General features: G+C 40.2%; 1 protein-coding gene across 10 annotated transcripts in view; it reads right to left on the minus strand.

The window, feature by feature from the left end:
* Positions 1 to 628: 628 nt before the first annotated feature.
* SRCIN1 (SRC kinase signaling inhibitor 1) overlaps positions 629 to 22,275 on the minus strand; it is a gene marked incomplete at its 3' end in the record, with an annotated part of 894,005 nt that continues 872,358 nt past the window's right edge. For 4 of the 10 annotated variants that reach the window (XM_082272506.1, XM_082272509.1, XM_082272508.1 and 1 more), the window contains one exon: positions 20,370 to 21,605. In XM_082272506.1, the coding sequence (XP_082128632.1) occupies positions 20,370 to 21,605 (1,236 nt within the window). Of the gene's footprint in view, positions 2,126 to 10,973; positions 11,142 to 20,369; positions 21,606 to 22,275 lie in introns of those variants that run through there. The other 6 variants (XM_082272511.1, XM_082272515.1, XM_082272507.1 and 3 more) reach the window with 4 other exon arrangements.

Below are 22,275 nucleotides of genomic sequence, written 5' to 3' on the forward strand. Positions count from 1 at the left end.
TTTTCCTCTATAGTGTGTACTTGTCTCAATCCATAGTGCTAAGTGTAATTTCTCTCTGCTGCCTCGTTCTACTGCTATCTGCATGAGTCACTTCTGTCAGGTTTTCCTGACACCAAGAGATAAAAAGGTGACAGGGGAAAGTGCTCCAGCACACAGACTGTGATTGACAGCCTCAGCTATGTTCCTGTGTGCTGTGAAGGAGGTGTGTCTCTTCCCTCCAATCAGCGCTCTGTGAGATCCGAAGAGTGTAACTTCAGCTTCCCACCCCTGCTTTCTGAAAGTATACATTCTGGACTTTGAATGGCAGAGCATCAGCAGATAAACAGGTACAACTAATGTAGGAGGATTTTCTTAATCTCTGTGTATGATCTGAGCCTAAACACTTCACTGGGTATATGCAACAACTTTAAAATAAATATATATATGACGCACCTTCTTTCTTTTTTATTATATAGCATTCATAATAATTTTGAGTGTGTGATAAAGTGATACCTTAGTGTGGCAAAGTTTTGTTTTTCACTCATCACACCTACAGGGTGCCACAGACTAGATACCCTCCTTTCTCACAGTACGAATGGAACTATATATACCCTGTTCTAAGTTATTGGACTGCCCCTGTAGGTTACAGTATTATTTAGTATTTATTATATGCTTTTAACTCCAATGTGGAAATACCTTGTTCATATAAGCCTTCTCACATCATAAAACAAAAAATTTTAAGTTGGACATAAAGAGATATATTCAGTATATCTTTTGTATATATACATCTATATTTATATATTGTTAATAAATTAGTAAAAAATGTAAAACACTTTCACGGAATGGAAAGAGTTTGCAACTTTGTCATTGTGGTGAGAGATATAATAGAATATTTTACGATCTGCCTGTACAAAACATGTCCAATTACAAAAGAAAAAAAGACGGCTGTTTGGCGTGTGAAGAGACAGAAGTCAAGAAAATAACGTAATGTGCTCGCCAGGTCTCTCCCCTCTTGATTGAACACAGTTTTGTAGACACACAAGTCACCAACACACACACATTTCACAGACAATAGTGTTTTTAGTTTCTGTGCTTATATTATACTATGTTACATGGGAATGTCCTATATATACAGTCCTAAAAACCCTCATGGAATTTTTGACACAATCCCACAGGGCAGCTCTTGATGCTTATAATTCCAGCAGCCTAACAACATCTTACTGGAACACCAAAACTTTAAATTGTGCCTTTAAGTCCACAGCTGCCCAAAGCTGGCCAAAGGATAGATATTGCTAGACAAAGATAACAGTGTTGGTGTCACCGATCTTGGCATCTCACACTCTGCCTTGAGTGATCATTTCATACCATATTCATGGTGACACAGTAGCCACCACTTTTTTGTCTGTGCTTTGTAAAATGTATTCAGGCACAGAGCAGGACCTTCACCACCTATTCAGATTATATATTTGGGCAACCATGAAGTTGAGGGTGTATTGTAAAACACCCATAAATACAATCTGCTCTCCTAAGGGTAGGGAGGGGTCTTTTCTTATTGCTGGCAATGCAACACACAAAAATATCATTCTGACATCTCTAGATGTCTACAGAAACAACACATAAATAAAGCTCAGAAATAAAAAAAAAACAAAAAAACATTTAACAAAGCAACATACAATGCCCGGGACCCCGAGACAGAGTCCTGTAATGTCCTAAGATCTGGAGGTTCCTATATACATCATTTGGAAAGCTGCAGGTGTGGTAACAGTCAAGCCTGGGGAGGTGGGAGGCACCATGGAATACGCCGACTGTTGTCCCCATCTCTCATGCTCCTTTCTGTGTTTTCGGCCCTTTGCGCCATGTCATTTGTCTTCAAGCTGACAAAATGCAGAGGGAAAAGAGGTGAGGGGACATTCAACCAGAAGAAGTTGGCTAGTTCACTGTCCATACTTCAAAAGAGCATAAAGAATTCAGATGAGAAGAGCAAAGTTGAGTACAAAGTTGCAAAGTAGATAATTTAGAAGGAAATAGAGGAGTTTCTTGTACCAAACGAAGTTAGTACGGGAATAGAGGTTCGTGAAGGTACAGTTTTATCCGATGCCATGTTAGTCTCATTTGCACTACCAGCCTCTTTAGTTGATCTAGCTGCCTGGAAAGAGGAGTGAGAAGCAGACTGATGAAATTAAAATAGTGAATTTATTTTTCATACATATATATATATATATAGGTGACATTGCTGTTTCCGTGCAATAATGCAAGGAGTTGTTTGGTAGGCTCTTATGGGTAAGAGAAGAAATGGCAGCAAAAACAATGGATACAATTTCAGTGGTGGGGAAAAAGTGAAACCATACATAAAGAAATACAACAGATCTCTGACAAAGGCACAAAAAAAAGCAATGAGAAAGCGGAGGAAACTTAAGAGGTAGTGTGAAATTATATGGGGAGAACATAAATTGGATGCGGAGACGGATTTCTGAAAAAACAGCATAACAAAAGGGAATGCGATGACAGAGGGGAAGAAGGCCCATAATAGCTGGAAGGAAAAATGAGAACAGGAATAAAATTGGGGGAGACAGATGGAATAGAAAATAAATTGGAAGGAAAGGGAGAGTGAGGAGGGAAAAACAAATTAGAGATAAGTAGAGTTAATATGGCATAAATGTAATGGTAGAGGCATTACATTTGATGCCTGTAAGTAGTGGACAATATGAGAAGCTAAAACAAAGAAAGTAAAGAACAACCAAAACACATGAAAGCAGATGAAGGGTGATTAGATCCCTCTGCACTATATGTTGGGCAAACTGTTAAGGTTCTTGGGTATTGATAAAGGCGAGATTATGAAAAGAAAATTGAGGTTACTAAGATGCCACTCTGGTGAAAGAGTCAAAATGGGATTTGGATCAGACTTTGAACTTATGTATCTGCCTGCGACTAACAGGCAGCAAGGAGGTGGGCAGAAACAGACCGTAGAGAGTACTAGGTAGATAGAGAAAATGAGAAGATTCAATGGAGAAAAACTGTCATTGTAGTGGGAAAAACACAATAAACTAATAGAATCCTACCAGCATATACAGATAAGTACAATAGTGAATAATTGATGGAGAGTATGGCTATCAGAAAACAGATTGATGAACAGACAAATATATAAACTTTTACCTAAAAGGAACGGGAGAACAGAAGTAAAAACAAAAATTAGGGAAGGCACAGGAGAAGCAGAAAAACAAAGAGAAGGAATATATCTGGGAGTAAGAATAGCTGAGGTATAAGAAAAAATATGAACATTTTAAAATACCTGAAATACCTCATTAAAGACTAACGCATAACAGAATGGGGGTAATGAGGTGTGTGTAGATGAGTAACAAACAAGCCATTTTTTATAGACATAACACTAAAAGCAACTGTTTTGCGTGGTAGATTATACAAAGCAGTCATTTTGTAGCATGTTAGAATTTATAACATACATTTCAGCTGAGCAAATGCAGGAAAACATAAAATTACTTGAGAGATATTGTGTTCTTAAAAACACCTAGCAACACTTAACAGATTATACAATAAAAAAGAAGCACCTGCTTATGAAAAGTAAAAATCCACTATCAAAAAAAGTGCTGAGTGAAAAATGCCAAATGTCAATTTTTGAAAAAAAAAAAAGTAAAAAAAAACCCTCAAAAAATAATCACTGTAAAATAGCTTTCTCTGATTTTATCAAGGCAGATGTTCATCAATTTAGAGCCAGTGGTGCAATTTTAAAAATGTAGATGCTAGGGACATAAAAAGCAATTACAGGGGCAACTCCCCTACTGGTGGCCTAACCACTACAACTGCTAGAGACCCACTGAGTAGAAAGTAGTAAAAACAAATACTAAATGTCCTTGGCCTAACAAAGAAAATTATGGGAGTTGCATCTCTCAAAAAACTCAGAAAATAATTTCACAGTGGGTAAAAAAAATCAATTTTTTTGCTATTATGCGCTGAGAGCAGTTTTTCTCAGCCGTACCATGGCAGTAGTTCATATTGGCACCTCCAACATTGGTCCTGGCTGTAAATGTACTCGTGGATATGGCTTGGTCTGCAGAGCTGCCTGCCTGCCTGTGTTCTCCACAGTTTTCTATGGAGTTCCCCCCCCTTCAGTCTCATGTGCAAGCCAACATCCCCTTCCTCCTGATTGTTGGTTGCTAGGATGCCATTTTCATTTAAAACTGGCTTTTGGGGGTGGAGCTAGGAGGTGAGTAGAGGCAGGGACCAGTGTAGTCCTAGGAGGTGGGAAGAGGGTGGAGACCAGGGAGACCCTGGGAGTTGTACATACACCTATTTTTTTTTTTTCGTTTCCAATAGTTTTTATTGGTAAATTTCAGGTAATGCAAATCAAACAAATACAAAATGTTTAATAGAGAGAATGATTATCCATCTGGATCAACCAATGATAACATACAAAACAGGAGAAGATCCTGAGACTAGGCCTTTACATCTACCTCCCCCCCTCCCTTAAATAGAAGAATTCCCAGGCTCCAGATAACCAGATTGGGGGTGTAGTGAGGCAGAAGATAAAAGAAAAGAAAAAGGGAAAAGTAAAGTGTACATAAGGTGTTTGGTACAATGATAATACTCCAAACTTGGACTACAGGAGTGTCTTTGGATTCTACAAATGCCCTACCAGGTAGTTAATCCAAGGCTCCCAAATCTTTTGAATTTTATTTGTGAGGATGGCGGAGAGTCTCTCATTGATAATTTTCCAGGAATGCTTGGCCTTAATCAGGTTTAACGACTTCACTATCGTAATGCGGGCCGCCAAAAAGATAAATGTAGTAGATTTCCTCATGCATCGGGGAGCTTCTAAAATTGGAAGGCCCAGTGAGGCCTGTTGTGGATTCTTTTTAAGGTTTGTGCCCATTAATGAGTAGAGAAAGTTGTAGACCCTAAAACAGAATCTACAGACTTTTGGGTATTCCCACCAAATATGAAAGAACAAACTATATTGGGAACAGCCTCTAAAGCAGTGTTTAGAGGCTCCCGGGATGTAGGAGGCGAACCTTGTTGGGACCATATACCATCGAAGTAGCACTTTGTAATTTGCCTCTATAGGTGAGGTATTAATATACCCTCTCTGGCCACTTTATTAGGTACACCTGTTCAATTGCTTGGTAACACAAATTGCTAATCAGCCAACCACGTGGCAGAAACTCAATGCATTTAGGCATCTAGACGTGGTGAAGATGACTTGCTGAAGTTTTAACCAAGCATCAGAATGGGGAAGAGAGGGGATTTAATTGACTTTGAACCTGCCATGGTTGTTGGTGCCAGGCAGGCTGGTCTTAGGAATTAAATAACTGCTGATCTACTGGGATTTTTATACACAATCATCTCTAGGGTTTACAGGGAATGGTCCGAAAAAGAGAAAATATCCAATAAGCGGCAGTTGTGTGGACAAAAATCCCATGTTGATGCCAGAGGAGAATGGGCAGACTGGTTCAAGATGATAGAAAGGCAACAGTAACTCAAATAGCCACTCGTTACAACCAATGCAGAATACCATATCTGAACACACAACACATCAAAACTTAAAGCAGATGAGCTACAGAAGCAGAAGACCACACTGGGTGACACTCCTGTCAGTAAGAAGAGAAAACTGAGCTATAACTTGCACCTGCCCACTAAAATTGGACAATAGAAGATTGGAAAAACGTTGTCTGGTCTGAGGAGATTTGATTTCAGCTGCGACATTCAGATGGTAGGATCAGAAGTTGGCATAAACAACATGAAAGCATGGATCCATCCTTCCTTATCAATATGGACCAAAATCTCTGAGGAATGTTTTCCAGTACAGCCAGCCGCTGTAAGCTTAGCTGTGCATGCATAGCTCAGCCTAAATTCTGGGGATCGCTGTGATTAGGCAGGTGGGTGTAGTTTATTGCAGAAGAAACATTGAAGAAACATGCAATAAAAAGCCTGCCTGCTCACAGTGCGTTACAGCAAGCATAGGCCTGGAATATAGTCTGCTGTGTCAATCTTGATTATAGAGGAACAAAATTGGTCTAAACACCTGGTGTAAGGAGCTATACCCAGGCTTTGTCTGAGTTCATCTCAGCCTGCTAATTATTAACACTTGGAATGTTCACCACAAAAAGGGCTGACACTTCCTCTTCTGCCCAAGGCAAGATATTCCCCCACCTCCAATGCCACTCCGAGACATTTTGTTCCTCTCTGGGGGTTGACGTACAGTATGCCATTGCCGTCGCATTGTTTGACTGTACCTACTGTGACAGGAAGTCAGGTAAATCTGTGGATGTAGTCACAGACAGGAGATACATTTCCACCTGGTTTAGAAAATTCACCAATTACTATAGGGTGTCAGCTGCAAAAGGAAGCCAGAACTGTCTAAGGAAGTTGAAAGGCCTTCAGCTGTTCGGAATGAGGAAGTTAGGGCCTCTATAATTTGTCCAAAGGAAGTCCTATTGATTGCTGCCTCCTGACGCTGTGTGGGCTGGGGAGAGGAGGACAGTCAGATGTGTGCCTCCCGACGCTGTGAGAGCCTGGGAGAAGGATTGCTGCCTCCTGACGCCGTGTGGGTAGCGGAGGACAATCAGATGGGTGCCCCCTGAAGCTGTGTGAGCATAGGAGGGGAAGACCTCCTGGAGCGATGTGCGCTGAGGAGGGTAAAAAGTGTGAAGACCTCCTGGAGCGATGTTCGCTGAGGAGGGTAAAAAGCGTGAAGACTTCTCAAGGTGAGAAAATGAACTATTTCTATGTGGAAGAAATAAATGAACTGTTTGCTATGTGAAGAGACAAGCAAAGGGACATGTTCAATGGGAAGAGGAAAAGGGACATGTTCAATGGACATTTGTTGTGTGAAGAAAAAACATGGACTATTGAGTGTCTGCTGTAGGATCAGCAAAGTTTGCCCAACAGTAGGTTGGAGACAGACTCCGTAGGTAGGTTCCTGTATGTGAGAAGGTAGCCGCCCACAGTGGCAAGGATTTATTTTATTTATGTTTATTTTGAATTATGCTGTTTTTGAAGCTTGCACTTGTGTGAAGAGAATTGCAAGAATAAACCAAACTGTTGTTTGCAACCACTTCTCGGCTATCTCCCTGTGTAAACGCACCCCCCCCCAAGGGGTCATCCATACCCGCCACCGAGCCAATCTCCCACACTACCCACAGAAGATCCATCCAGAGAAGCAAAGATGATCTGATACATCGCAACTTCAATACCTTGATGGGAAGTTAACTCTTTTTTATTGTTCAGTGACCTTGAGTAGATGGATAATCCAGGAGATTTTTTGCTAAGTTTGTAAATATCTACTGACACCAAAGGATATTAAACTTACTGACTGCTATTCAGAGCCTTTGAGTTCAAGATGGCTCAGAAGTCCTCTTACATGGGGACAGGAAAGAGATTTGAATAAAATCCTCAGCATTTTTCTGGAGGTGGAACTGGTAGTATCACTGGCTTAAGACAGGAGCGCACCAATTGGCAGTCATATATCCAACAGCTACTGGATAGTAAAAAAAAAAGACTGACTGCAAAGAACTGAACGACTTTGCAAACCCGGATATCCAAAATGTGACACTGTAGATGGCAAAAGACAGAAGTCAGAGGTAGACAGACCTTCATGATAATGAGGCTTTGTAAACAGACTTGGAGTTCTTGCCTTGCCATGGGTGCTTACAACCAACAGAGCCAGGGGTCTTATAACCCTTAAATCCCTTATCTGATTGCCTTTGGGGGGAAAAAGGAGCACCTGTGTGCAGTATAGGGAGGTCCTGACTTACGCCTGGTCTCCTTGGTATTACAGGACTTCTGTACCATTGCTCTTGCCACTGGTGAAGTTCTTTGGTGAATTTTCACTATGCTGGACCAAATCATCAAGCCTTTATAGAGGAATTGTCCACTAACCAGTATTTCAGCCAAAGGAATCTATAAAATCACGTATATGTGACACTAGTAAACTAAAGTCCAGTGCTGTGATGCCAAGATACCATGTGATCTGTTTTGAACATACTTGATGGAACCTGCTCAGCATAACAGCCTAGCCCACTCCTTATCATTCTAAGACACTTATGCAGGGGGCAGAACAATTCTCATTAAAGATCCAGCAATAGCATATAATGATCTTGCAACTGTTTTCATCTTCGTCATTTGGATCCTCGAAAGAGGGTGTTTCCTCCACTGGAATAACGGTTGCCTTGTTCAATTGGGAACAGGTGAATCAATGACTGATGGACTAGCCCATTTTTTGTAAGTTTCCTGGAAGGCCATACTGTAGCTTGCTCTCCTAAGGACGGCAACACTATGGGCACAGGCAGAAAATCCAGGATCACTTCAAAAGAAATTAATAAAATCTAGGAAAACCATAATTGTAGCTGGGGGAGGAGGGGGTGTGGGGCATCTAACCACTGAGCAGTGGCCTAACTTGCCAAGAGTCTGGAGCCAGCAACCCTTGCAGAAAGCCTCAGGACCCAGATGTCTACTGCCTGGAGTAGGAGGACTCTGAAAGAGAGACTGATCCTAATCCAGCCATCAAGAAGACACATGAGCTATTTAAGGGAACGTATTAGGCATTCAGCTGGTTTTCTAGACAGCTGCTTGATAGAAGATCAAATTAGGCAGCAAAAACCTAGAAGCTGGGTGAAATTAATCTTTACTCTTTGGATGCTAGACAAAATCTGATTTTCTCTAGCAATCAGGGTTAGGTCACCAGATAGAGCCATCACCTTAGTTGTTTAAGCATTGTACAGGTGACACTATTTTTGTGAATTACTTAAACAGGAGCCATTTAGTTTCTAACTTCAGCTTGTTCAATTAAGCTTTGCCAAAAAAAAAAAAAAACCTGAAAGTTGATTGTTTTTTTTTTTATACAGAGCTGCACCAGATTTTGCACTTCTCAGTTTTAGTAAATCATGGTTTGTGAGACAATCTTCAAACAAATAAAATGGTGGAATTTCTGCGCTAATCAATTGAAATAATTATCAGTACACAAATGTATTATGATAAGCTGCTGATATTGATTATTATTAATCGTTTTTTCACTTTAAAAATAAGTTTGAATATTTAATTTGGTGATTTTACATTCACTATATTTTAGCGCAGCACATTTTTTTGATTTCACTTTTTCATCTTCAAGCAAAGGCTGTGTCTCCCAATGATTGACAGAGAAGGAGCTTTTTAGTAATAAAGCTACAGCCATCCTAATTTGACATTTGTCTTGCCAACAAGAGGTATGCTTGTAATCACACTAAAATAAATACCATTAAAAGGTCTACTTCACTTCTAGTCCATTTATATTGTTTTCAATCTCAAGCCCTGATGAAGGGGGTGTTTTGGGCCCCTGAAATGCATTGGCATCTCTTTCAATTGTCCTCATGGCTGGATCTAAAGGGGGTGCTGGGATGGGCTGCACCCCCCCCCAGATTTCCGTTGTGCCCCCCCCCCCAGGCCGGTCCCGCCATTGACGCTGTGCCTTGTCGGCTGAGTTCCTTACAACATTTCCACACTCAGGGCTGGGACACAGGTGGGCAGCTTGGTGCAGTAAACTGTGTTTGGTAAAGTCCCGGGAGTGATAGAGAGGAGAGAGTAGGCTGTCAGTACCGTCCGCCTCTTACATAAATTTCCTGATGCCAGGAGATGAGAAGTCCTTGGAGGAGGTAGGGTGCGGGTAATTTAAACTGTGTACAGTCCTGATCTAGGGATCCTATGTGTGTGTGTGTGTAGGGGGGGCTGTGTGTGGAACTTAGAGGTGGGGGAACACAATTGGGGGGGGGTACAATAAACAATAATTTGTGCTTGGGATGAAAGGGGGGGGGATATTTGCTAGGAGGGGGAATTGGGGGAAGGACATGCGCTAGGAGGAGGAATGGGGGAATATTTGCCTAGGATATGTGGTAGGAGAGGGGAGACTGGAGGGGGGGGGTATGTGCTACAATACAAGGGTGGATTGGGGGGAAGGGAATATGTCTTAAGTGGGTGGATTGGGGGAGGTTATCTGCTAGGGGGGGGGGTTGGGGGTGTGAATTTTTGGTAGGAGGGGCTAGGGGGATTTGGGCTAAGAGGGGGATTTGGGTTAAAAACAGAATGGGCTGGGGAGGATTTGTGAAATTCCCTGATCGGCATAGCATCTGCAGTACCCAGCTATACACTGTGTAGGTCCATATTGTGTCTGTAAGGGAATCCGATCTCAGCTTTGTGCTGTGTTGGGTGGAAGAGCTCTGGGTACCCAGGCTGTGTGCAGTGTGAGATGAGAGGAGACCTGCTGAGTGCTCTGCCAGCAGTGACCCTGTCCTCTTCTCTGCTGACCAGTGTCTTCTGCCCTGCTGACCCGATAACTCCTTTTCACCACCCTGCTGATGCTCTGTTGACCCTTGTCCTCTTCTCTGCTGACCCCTTGTACACTTCCCTGCACACTGTCCTTTGTTCTGACAACCCACTGTACAAAGTCCTCTGCACCCACCCCTTCCCCCGATATTTTGACATTTTTATACTGCACTGCCACATCAGATAGGCTAAATCCGGCCCCGATTGTCCCCCTGACCACTATTGGAACAATGTAAAATCCGGATCTAGCAGTGATTAGGCTCTTCAATTTAAATTTTTGTCACATTGCAAAATGAATAGGGATTTTTAACATTTTTGGTATTTAAGTCTTCTAAAGGGTAAGAGCATGCTGTTAATCTCTAAAAAACATCATCGGGATATTCCTGTTTTTTAGGCTCTCTCTCTTATTACCTAGACACAAGCTGTGAACGACATACAAACACTTGTGCAATGGCAGAAGTGGATACATCCATATATTGCAACTTGCTAACGGCATGAAGCATAGACTAAAGTTTTCAGGAGAATGTTAATATCTGAGTAAGCAAGAGTTACCCCGACATTTCCCTTAACAATGGATGGCACCTTTGGCATTGCACTTATCTCAAAACAGTCATTATGACAAGGTTTTAAACACACAGACTGATGCAGGTTTTAAATGAGACATGAGAGGGGAGTCAGTGTGTGCTAACCTTGTGCTCACATCTTCTCTACAGATAAACTACCTGCTGGTGGCCCTGGATCCTCATGTACTCCATCCTTTGTTTGGAATGCTTGCTGCTTTTGTCTCCACTGCTCTGCTGAACAGTCTTCAGTCGCGAGCCCACCATCTTCATGGGAGGGATTGACACGCCCCCACTCTGCAAGTAAAAAGGATAAGTGTCAGTGGAAGTCTGATTATCTGATACACAACTGCATCTTTTTTCAATATCACAAATTTCATATAGCATGGCTTTTCTTTTTTTTTACTTTTGTTGTTTTTTTATTTGTTGTCCTTAGCTGGCCATACAGCTTGTATTTATTTAGATCACTAGAAAAATAGGGTCTGCTGCAATATGTTTACTAGCTTTTGGATCTCCATATGGGCGGCGAATAACCAAGTGAATGAACATTCCCTGCATAAAGGTTAAAAAGTACTTGCTGTATACTAAACACTTACCTGAGTCTTCTATAGATCCACAACTATTTATATAGAATTTATATATTCAGGATTATTAAAATTCTGAGGAGTGTAACACCAGATTTTTATAATAAGCAATTATATTAATCTAGCTGCATATTCTGATGCACCAATGAAGTTCCAAAAAGATAAAATAGCATTTCAACTTGCCAGCTTACCACACAAACCTAACTGCATAAGAGCCTGTCATAGAATGAATACATGGAGGCTGCTTTCTGCTCTTTAACATGCTAGCTGCCTGGTTGTCCAGCTGGTTCTCTAACCTCAATACTTTGAGCTACTGACCTGGAAGAGGTATGCAGATCTAACTTTGATCCATCTCTCTGGACCATGCATACTTATTTTAGGTTATGGCTAAAAAGCAGTGAAGTCCCTTAGTCTACTTGCATTTCCATTAAAATTAACCTGTACTAGCACTAAGAAGTAAAAGCAGAGTGAAAAAAGATGCAGGCACTAAGAGGTGCTTGCACCTTTTATCTTTGTAAGGCTGGGTTCACATATGCTGAGGCTGTGGTTTACAGCATGGGGTCTGGTGCGCCACTGTTCACCAAATCAGGTCTGGATTTTTGCCTGAATTCGCACCTGAATCTGAACCAAAGACACACAGGACCCATTTTAAATCTGGACCGCGGCCGTTCCGGAGCTGTGTGAACAGGCTCTATTGAGAGCCAGTCACACTCTTCTGTCATGCAAATTGGATATGGGGAAACCCGCATCAAATTCCCAGCCTTACAGGTTCACTCATATATATAAACAGAACACAATCTCCCTATTACTGGCAGCTTAGTTCTAACGGTTTTTACAATTATCTGAATATCTGACATATCAGGTAATCCATGATGAGCCATACAAAGAGGGTCCTGATGCTATTTGATTTTTTTTTTCCTTTTAACCTTTGGACTTTCCTCTTTTGGTTAGAAAGAAGATCACATACAGCAGAGAAAGTATTTCTGCTTTCTGATCCATAGCATTTGCGTTCGCTCATCAATGTATATGAAATCCGCATCCATCCAGCCAGAGCCAGCACCCTAATCACGCCCAGTCTTTACTAACATTACATTTCCTCCTATTCCTCTACAACCAGACAGTTGAAGATGCTGATATGAACCAGCTGTAAAATTAATCTGTGTAGAAAAACTGCCCAGAAAACTTAGGTCATTTAATAAATGAATATTTTTCTCCTTGAGGCTACTGTGAGTACCTAACCATCTTCTTCTGCTGTTGTATTTTGTTCTTTTGAGTACACTTAGGTTTGCACCCTATATAAGTGTGGGAACCACCTCTCAGCTTAAAAATATAAATACAGCATTTTAAAGGGGGCACTCCGCTTCAGGCGGAGCTTGAACTTCAGAGCTCCACAGAGCTAAATCCAGATGCTAAAAACACACTTTAGCAAAGGGATTTCTGCCAGTTTATCCATCAGTGTTGCAGAAAACTCAAACAAAAGAGGTTCTCTCACCTGCATGCAGCCTTTGTCTGACACACATGGCCCTGTTCATCCCAGGGAAAGAAATTATGTACACACAAAAGGGCAGCGCCAATACATGTCAAACCAATAATGAAAGTTCATATAATAAACATGATAAAACAATAATGAAAGTTCATTTAAAACTTTATATGAAGAGTGACTGAGAAGAATCCTCCACACACCAGTGAGTGGTAATGAAAGCAATGAAGATGGAGTCCTATCACCAAACACCACGTGGGTATGGATAAACTGTTTATCAGATGTTGTTGACTCTCAAATTATAGAGAAGTCAACACCAGCATGATTATACAGAAATATGAGATGTTTCAGCGATATCCTCAAGGTCCATAGGGATGTATAGATCAATGACCATGATCCTCTAAAGTCCACCAACATCCAAAGTACCTCAGAAAGAATAGGCTACAATAGTAAATCTATACAAACTGTCAATTTTATTTCAAAAGTAGAGCACTTACAAAGATCATATAAAAACAGGCATGTGTACACAAATAGAAGGAAACCGCGGCTGTTAGTGTGCTTATGTCCAACGTTCCGACCCGTCTTACGTGTTTTGTCATCCAATGATGTCTTCAGAAACGGATTTGAGAGGGTCATGGTCATTTATCTATACACCTCTATGGACCTTGAGGATATCGCTGGAACATCTCCTATTTCTGTATATTCATACTGGTGTTGACTTCTCAATAATTTGAGAGTCAACAACATCTGGTAAGCAGTTTATCCATATCCACGTGGTGTTTGGTGATAGGACTCCATCTTCATTGCTTTAATTAACGCTCACTGGTGTGTGGGGGATTCTTCTCGGTCACTCTTCATATGGAATTTCATATGAACTTTCATTATTGTTTTATCATGTTTATTATATGAACCTTCATCATTGGTTTATCATGTATTGGCGCTGCTCTTTTGTGTATATGTGATTTGGGTTGTATAATCTTGCCCATTGTGCTGGCTGCCCTATTTTCTTGTCAAATATTTTTCCAAGCACAGATACTTTCACTGTTTTTTGAAAGACAAATTATGCCCCAGGTGGTGGAAAACGTGGAGCGTAATTCCCTTTGTACTGCTAGGGTGACCTAACGCTGCCACCAGTTTGATATCAAACACTACAACATAGGTAGCTGGTAAACTCCATCCCCACTTCTGCCCTGGACTGACAGGGGCTGTACAAACTTTAGCTATAAAACAGTTTGCTCTAGAGAGGACATCTGCATTTTTCTGATTACAACCTACCTGGTTTTCCCCTTTAAAAGAAAAATCCTGGCAGGCCAGTAACAAGCTGAAAATCTTCAAACTGTGCTTCTTGGCCTGGGCCAATTATGTTAAGGTAGCATGGTCTGCTATTAGCTGGAAGTGGTGTCTCAGCCATACAGCCTCTAAGCCCTATTTTATGACCAATCTCACTCTACAACAATATAATTTCTCTCTACCAGGGTCAGCTTTCTGCTCAAATAGGCCACTGGGTGCTCAACGGGCACCATTGTGCAGATTTCCCTGTACCAGTTTGATGGTATCCAAAAAGAAAAGTCTTGGATGGATGTATTGGCCAATGTGCTCGTTAGTGATTGATATTCATCCTCTATTACATTTCGGATGCTGTCAGTCTTTCCATCTGGCTGGTTTGGTGATTGGAGGTGTACATTATACTATGCATCAATATTAGATGGGAATAATAGATGGGTTTGACCGCAATAACTTTTCAGTGGACACAGTGAGCAATATCCAATACAGTGTATTATGTCAATATATATTCTCTTTGGCTGCACTTGTGATTTAACATTAACAAGTGAATCCTGAAGAAGCCTCAGTACATGCACAATCTGTCAATTCTAAGAGACATCTCTTTTGTGTCTCATTGTACATGTTGGAAATTGTAGTTGTAAATATTTATTTTTATGGATGGAACACGTTAACATAATAAATAGGTGTTTTAATGCAATTTTTTTGTTGTTGTTTAGGGCACATGAAATAGTCTCACCTCTCCATGACTCCCCTTCTTGAGGGTACATGAGGGTATTATTTTTCTTGAACATTACTGAAGCAATTATGTCTTGTATAGCCAAGATATGCTCCACAAAACTCCTTTCGGGTCCCCAATGTTTCCTTTGCAATTTCCAGAAACCCTCTGTTGTGCCACCGATACAACAGTTCAATGGAGAAAACTCTGTGGAATACTGTGGAACCTCTCTAATTGCAAACAGAAAAGGCATAGGAAATCCCAGTCTACCCTATCTTTATATGCCATCTTTATAAGCATACGTTTGCAAGTTTGATTCGAAAAATGGGTTGGCAAAACTCTCAAAGTATGCAACTGCTTAATGTTCACAAATTTGCACTTACATAAACTTTGAAATAAAGGAAGTACCTTGATCTGTTTGGATTTCTTTTAGGAGAGCACTGTGCCTGTAAAACATGTGATGTCTGGATGGGTTACTTAAAGCAACAGGCAGCATAGTTCATAACCACTAGGATGTACTGGTGTCCTGTGGTGGATTTAACCACAGACCTTATCAGATCCATTGCGATTCTTTCAACAGGTACCTCAATCACAGGTAATGGAACCAGCAGGCTATGGTAATAGGGTATGTAGATGGACTTGATACTCTGGACAAAACTCACAGTAGTGTTTCACACCTGCATGTATCCCAGGCCAAAAGAAATGCTCTAAAATAGGTCCTTTTTTATTACAGGTACTTAAATACTGCCATCAATTTACAAAGCACTTTACACATATATATTGTGCATTCACATCAGTCCCTGCCCCCAAGCAGCTTACAGTCTAAGGTCCCTAACTCACATTTACACATACAGTACACTTACAGTACTAGGGCCAATTTGGAAAGGAGCAAATTAACCTACCAGCATGTCTTTTGTGGGAGGAAACCAGAGCGTGCCAGGTGCAAGTGCTAACCACTTAGCTACTAAGCAATTTAATTGGCCAAGTGATCCCCTCTCCAGGGGATGTATTTGGGCTAAATCCAGCTCTGTCCTCCGAAAAGGCTCTGACACCATGAGTTGTCCCACAAGTTAACGATGCATTTTGTCAATCTGATTCAACAAGTCATGGTTAACTTTAATATGAGGAAAAAACATTCTCAAACTCAGGAGCTACTAATCTCCCATAGTTTACCTTGTCAACTTCCCAGGCTTCTGCAAGAGTGGAATCACATAACTGAGCAGTTCCAAAGTTGTCCTGATTATAGAGATGGGAACGCCTGATAAAAACCCCCAAAAAAACGGAAAAACTGGAAAAAAAAACAGTTCTCCGTTTTTTTTTCCCCAAAGCTGTTTTTTTTTTTTTTTTGGAAAAATGTAAAAAAAAAGTGTGAAATATGTTATTTTACAATGCTAAATCATTTATCCATGACATGATATTTCAACTATATAAGACGAAGATCTTAAAGATTTGAGACTTTATATAAAGTGTTATACTATTGCAAGTTTTCTCAGGGTCAGCTGAAGACAAGCAAATTCTGGAAAAGGATTTAGGTAATACTGTACATCTCAATGCAGTTCTCAAACTAGAGAAATATGCATTTCTGCCACTAGGGAGCACTGCGGGATAAAGGGTCTGGTTCAACTTGCTTTTGGACTCCATCTTGGCCTTAACTGACATTTAAGAGTGTAAATTTGTCTGACAAATTAGTTTATCTTTATAACTTTTAAATCCCTATTAATGTTCTACACCATCATAGCATAAAGTTTTAGTCAGTAAATTATTATTTTTTTCCTCCTAGCTAACATCATCTGAGACTAACATCCTGAATTTGGAAACCTTTCCACAGTACAATTTCTGCTGAGAGCAAAGCTTAATCTGCAAGTATTGTGAGAAGAAATATTATTTTCCAAATGCTACAAGGATGACTAAAATTATGATTTTAGTCATCATTGTATCCCAGAAGTGCCCTAAAGATTGGAACTAAACAATGAGGACCATAATGAACTGCAAGTAGCTTTTCAATCCAGAGTTCTCATTCCGCAAACACTCTTTCTACTGCTTCTGGATCATCACAGTGTTTCATTACCAGCAACATCTTCCACCTGTGTTTTCCAGATAGGGCCTTCAAACAGGAGGCAGCTCTTGGACCAATGCCAGCCTCTCTGCCTCCCCTTTGGGCTTTACCAGCTGTGACATTGGTTTTGAACTGGTTGCTAGTGGAGGCAGCCTCTTGTTAGGAATTTGAGAGCGCTCCACCAGTTGATCAACCTATTTTAGATCAGCTTGGTCCACCCACTACCACAGTTCTGGAGGTAGAGCCCCCAGGAATCAGGCGATATTGACCCTCTCCACAATTTGTGGCCCTATAAATACTTCAGACTGCAGCCAACATTTGACCAGGTTTATTTGATTTCATACTCTCAATTAGGAGTGGGGAGCACTATTCACCTTTTAGTACTAACTGTGCACTCTCACTAAAGTTGTGACTTCTGGATGTCGCAAGATCTCTGTGTTTAATGTAATATAGTCTTGCGTGGTATTAGGTGCCATGTTGAAGTATGCCTTTAGGGAGATTCCCACTTACAATGGTGCAGTAAGTACTGTACAGCATTCCTTGGGCCAGGTCTGCTCTTTTGCCGTCCTCTCAGAAATACATAAAACGGTCTCCTCATCTTCTTGGGTTGTCATTCTTTATAGGAGTTGGCTTACTTTGCCTGAATAGGTCCCCGGGGAAAACAGTGGAAATGCCTGATGTCTAGTTTGGCAGCTGCTGCATCACTTTTGCAAAGACCTATAGATCTCTCTCTACTACTTGAGTTAAAGCAGTTAACTGAGCCTCCGTAATAATGGTGTATATTACTTCCTCATCTAAGCTGTCTTCCAGCCTAACGTCCGGACTTTCCAGGCTCCAAGTTGTAAGAAGAGGCTCTCCATCCCAGATAACTAAGCTGACCACTCACAGATTACATACAAAAAGTGCCATTTCTTCTTCCCAGGTGAGTTGCTAATTTACAAGTATTGCTGAATACCATACTATTAATGCTGCACTTAGTTTAGTGCCCCCTGGTGTGTTCTCTTGGTCCTGCAGATATATCTACCCAGTACTCCTATCTTGGTCTGAGGTTCCCTGCTGTTGTGAGATCATCCATCTGAAGCCCATACTATGTGATGAGCCTGATTTTAACTCTCACAAATGCCATTTGTCTTTTCACCACAATAAATCTGTTAAACTACACACAGATTGCGGTTTTTATCTGTCTACCTGAGCCTCAGTGCTCACCAGCCTGGCTACCAACAGTCAATAAGTTTTTTGCTCAGCTGCATTCGTCTGTTGCTGATTTTCACTTGTCTGCTGTTGCTGGGCAGCCAACAGTCTATTGATTTTTTGTTGTGTCAGGATTTTTTTGCTGCTGTGCCAGGTTCTGCTGATAAGTCTTGTTGCTGTGCAGCATCAGATTGGAGTAATGCCTTTACCAAGTCCTTTGTGCTGCCTTTTTAAAACTTACATAGCAGTGCACTGTGCCTTTAAGGGGTACAGATTGAGGTGTCTGCACCTTCAAACAACACAGTCTGTAGTCAGAAAGATCGCCGTGGCTACTGTTGCCTCTCCCAGGACACAGAAAGCAGTTTTAAAGATTCAGCAAAATGTTACACTATCTATTTAAATCACTGCTGATGCATGCTTTTTGCATTTCTTAGCTTAATGGCACTTTAACACATGGTCACACAGACCTCAACAACCAAACTTGGTCTTCAGCTGGGATCATCAGAGCAAGTGCCTGCATCCTCCACCAATTACGGACGATCAGATTCAAGCAGAGAGGTAATTCAGGTGCCAAAGTGTCTTTAAAATCTCTCCCTATTTATATTTATTTGTCATTGCAGAAAACAAAAAAAAAAAAAAAAGAGGCTTCCTCGTGGGAGTAAGTCTCTAAACAGCAAAAGTTATTTAAGCGCCTGGCTAGATGTAAGAACGCACTGGGTCTACTCAGACCTACAGCCATGTTCAATCACAACCTGCATGCAGCTTTTCTCTAACACACATGGTCCTGCTTATTTCTGGAAAAGACCAATTGTTCCCAAAGTTGAGGAAAAGGTGTGGCCAATTCCTACCACCATATATACTGCACAAAATTCCTATTACTTCCATCTATGGTCTCCAGATTCTGTACTTACCTTCCTGTTCCACCACAGTGCGTAACTTGATGTGCACCACCTAGCTCTTGTAGTCTGAGAAGCTGTTGTATGTGTTATCTGTGTTTTTTTGTTAAAGGCTAAAAGCCCTATTAATATGTTTCTGTTTTGTTTTCCTCTGTGGTACTATCAGTCTTTATTTCCAGTGTCGATTGATCGTTTACATTACAGAGCTACTTTAATTTGCATTTTATTTTTATCTGTTTGTGGTTCAGCTGTAAGGCAATGATAATTACACAAACTTAAGTTAAAACTGAACACTTGGCAAACAGATGAATATAAGGGAGCAAAAGGGTTTGTATATCTTTCAATCAGTTTAGAGATTTACACAGCTCTGCCACACCACACTGCCTAGTGAAGTTCAGCAAGAGTTAGAGGTCCCCTTCTCACCACCACTCTGTGACTAGACTGTGAGATAAAAAGCATCAAACTAATAAGCTCATCTCTGTCACTTTGCTCTCTCCCCTTTACTCCTTACTGGGTCTGAAAAAAGCTGATACCAAGTCAACTTTAGGCACTTTCATTACTAAAATACATTTAAGGATGTATTACAGAATACAAAACTCTATCAACTTAAAGGCTACATATTCAATGTTAAACTCATTTGAGATAATGGTTTTATTTATTTTTTTCTTTCTGTATTATTAATTGTTCTTTTTAAAGAATTTTTAGAAGACTTTTACTGGTCTGGTAAATCATTCCCTTAGGGCATATCAAGATGTTAGATTTTTTTTAATCAGTCATTTCAGACACTGTGTAGTTAGGAGCAGAGACAAACACACTGCCTGGTTTACCATAGCTAAACCTACAGCATTTACTAAACTGATGAATCAATGAATACAGGGTTCCAATAACGTGCATATGTTATATCTGTTTGCAGTTCAACTTTAAGGCTACGTGTTCAGTTCAGGGTCAGATGTTTTTTTTCTTTTTCACTTTTAATAAATTTTACATTTTTTAATAAGAACATTTTAGAAGAGGTTTACTGATATGCTAAATGATTCCCTTAGGCCATAACATCAGGATGTTGGATAGGTTTTTTGAATAAAAATTGACCATTTCCGTCACTGTGTAGTTAGGAGCAGTGCCAAATACACTTGGCTTAAGATAGCTACACCTACAAAATTTACTAGGCATAAATAAACCTCGTGTACCTACAAAATGTTACATTAAATTTAGGCGAGAGGTTGTAGATTAAAAAAAAATAAATAAAATTTTATACAATAATCCCAATCAGACCAGGTAGTTTTCATCATGCAGAGCACATAGGATGGTAAAGTAAACAATTATGAAACCTTCGAGATCTGAGGTTTTGGTAGCAAAGGTGGTTTCGTTCTGGCTGATCCATTGATATCCAGGTCTTTACTACTTTTGCTGGGAAAAGCTTTTACAACCGATACATTCTCATTCACATGGGGTAAATCATGTTTCTCTTGCTTCATATCAAACCCACTGTCAGTGTGCTCCTGAATTTCATGTTGAGCATTTTGCTCAGGGACAGAAGACTGGAATGGGAATTCACTTATGGTAAGCTCAAGTTCTCTAATACTCTCCTCCAGACTATCCAAGCATTTATATGTGTGATTACAAATGTCCATGCTCTTCCAAGTCCTGTTACTATTGTCCTCACTTACACTATTGTGTAATACATCCAAAGAACTGTTCTTTGATTCAGAATGAGAATTAATCATCTTCTGAACATCAATGACCTTAAGATTGGAAGGGACTTGTATGGTATGTGACAGGGCTATGTTGTATTGTTTAGAAAGTAGATTCTTTGAACTTGTGGACTTTGTTTCTTTTTCTTTTTGTAGTTGCCTTGGTTTTGGCACCGGAGTTATTGACTGTAATAGCTCGTGTACCTTTTGATGTTTGTTAATATTGCTTTCAGGTATACATTTGTGCGTAATACTTTCCAAAAACTTTTCATTTTTCTCATGAATCATTTTTTGTACATCTTGAACTTTATCCAGTCCTTTGGATCCCACTGTTTCGCTCCGTGTATTGTCCAGTAACTGCTTATATTCATTTTTAGTTTGATCACTGGTGTTTTTTGTTAACGTTTCATTATACGTGGCTCCCAAAGATTTTGTGTTCATTAAAAACATTTGACCACTTTCTTCTAAATTTGTTTTGTCTTCTGATTCCAATGAAACCATGCTATCATTTGTGATTAGAAAGCCTACAGTGCCCGAGTCTGTCTGGTGCAGATTTGAATTCTGGGAGTCCAAATTGTATGCAACAGGGCTGTCCATGGAATTTAGATCACCTGTCCAGGACAGATGTATTCTACACTGATCTCCAGCATTAATCTCTCCATGGTCAGTTACTCTTGAGTATGACCATTCTGACACTTTCTCTGATAAACTTTCACTTGCATCATAACTGCCTGGTATGGAAACATGATTGCCACATGTAGGATTATCAACTCCTACAGATAACATCTGATTGGAATTCCACTCTGATAGTATAATTTGTGGTAAGGAGAATTTTCTGCTGACTAAAGAAGGATCAGATGATTCCTAGAGAGGAGACAGAATAATTGTTTTCTAAATAAAATGTATACAATAAAACTGATGCCACCAGTTAATATAAGGCTTTACAGCAATGACAATACTGAAATGTTTAACTAAAAAGAAATCAGCAAATTCATTTGAAATGTAGGTAATAGAAGGAGTGAAGGCAGTTTCACAAATATCTGTCTATAGTCCATGATAATCCTTAGTTATCATGATCGTTATCGAAGACAGCTAACATGCATTAGTATAGTAAGGACTTTTTAAATGGTAAAAGGTTTTAATACATGTCAGTTAATGTTTGTTATATTTCAGTGTATCAAATAGAACATTTTGAGCAAGTCATAAAGAAAATTAGCGCTTTATAAAAGGTCGGAAGAGTATGAAGGCTGAAACATCAAGGCTTGGGCCATGCCTGTGAGAATATACTGTACAAAATGGGTGCACATTCTTACATTGGTCATAAAGCTCAGGACATCCTACAGTTTTAAAGAGTCCAGCTTCATTTAGCTTGTTATGATGGGCAGCCAATAAGACTATTTAAAAAAATCTTGGGGTATGCCAAGGGACAACGAGGCACAAACTTATCGAGCCTAAATATGTCAGTTTAGGTTTATGTACTTGCTCAGGTACTGGTCATGTAACAATACCCAATGTATGTAACAGTATCTAAATA

This window comes from Pelophylax lessonae (genome assembly GCF_965119305.1).
Source record: "Pelophylax lessonae genome assembly, chromosome: 11".
Lineage (NCBI taxonomy): Eukaryota > Metazoa > Chordata > Amphibia > Anura > Ranidae > Pelophylax > Pelophylax lessonae.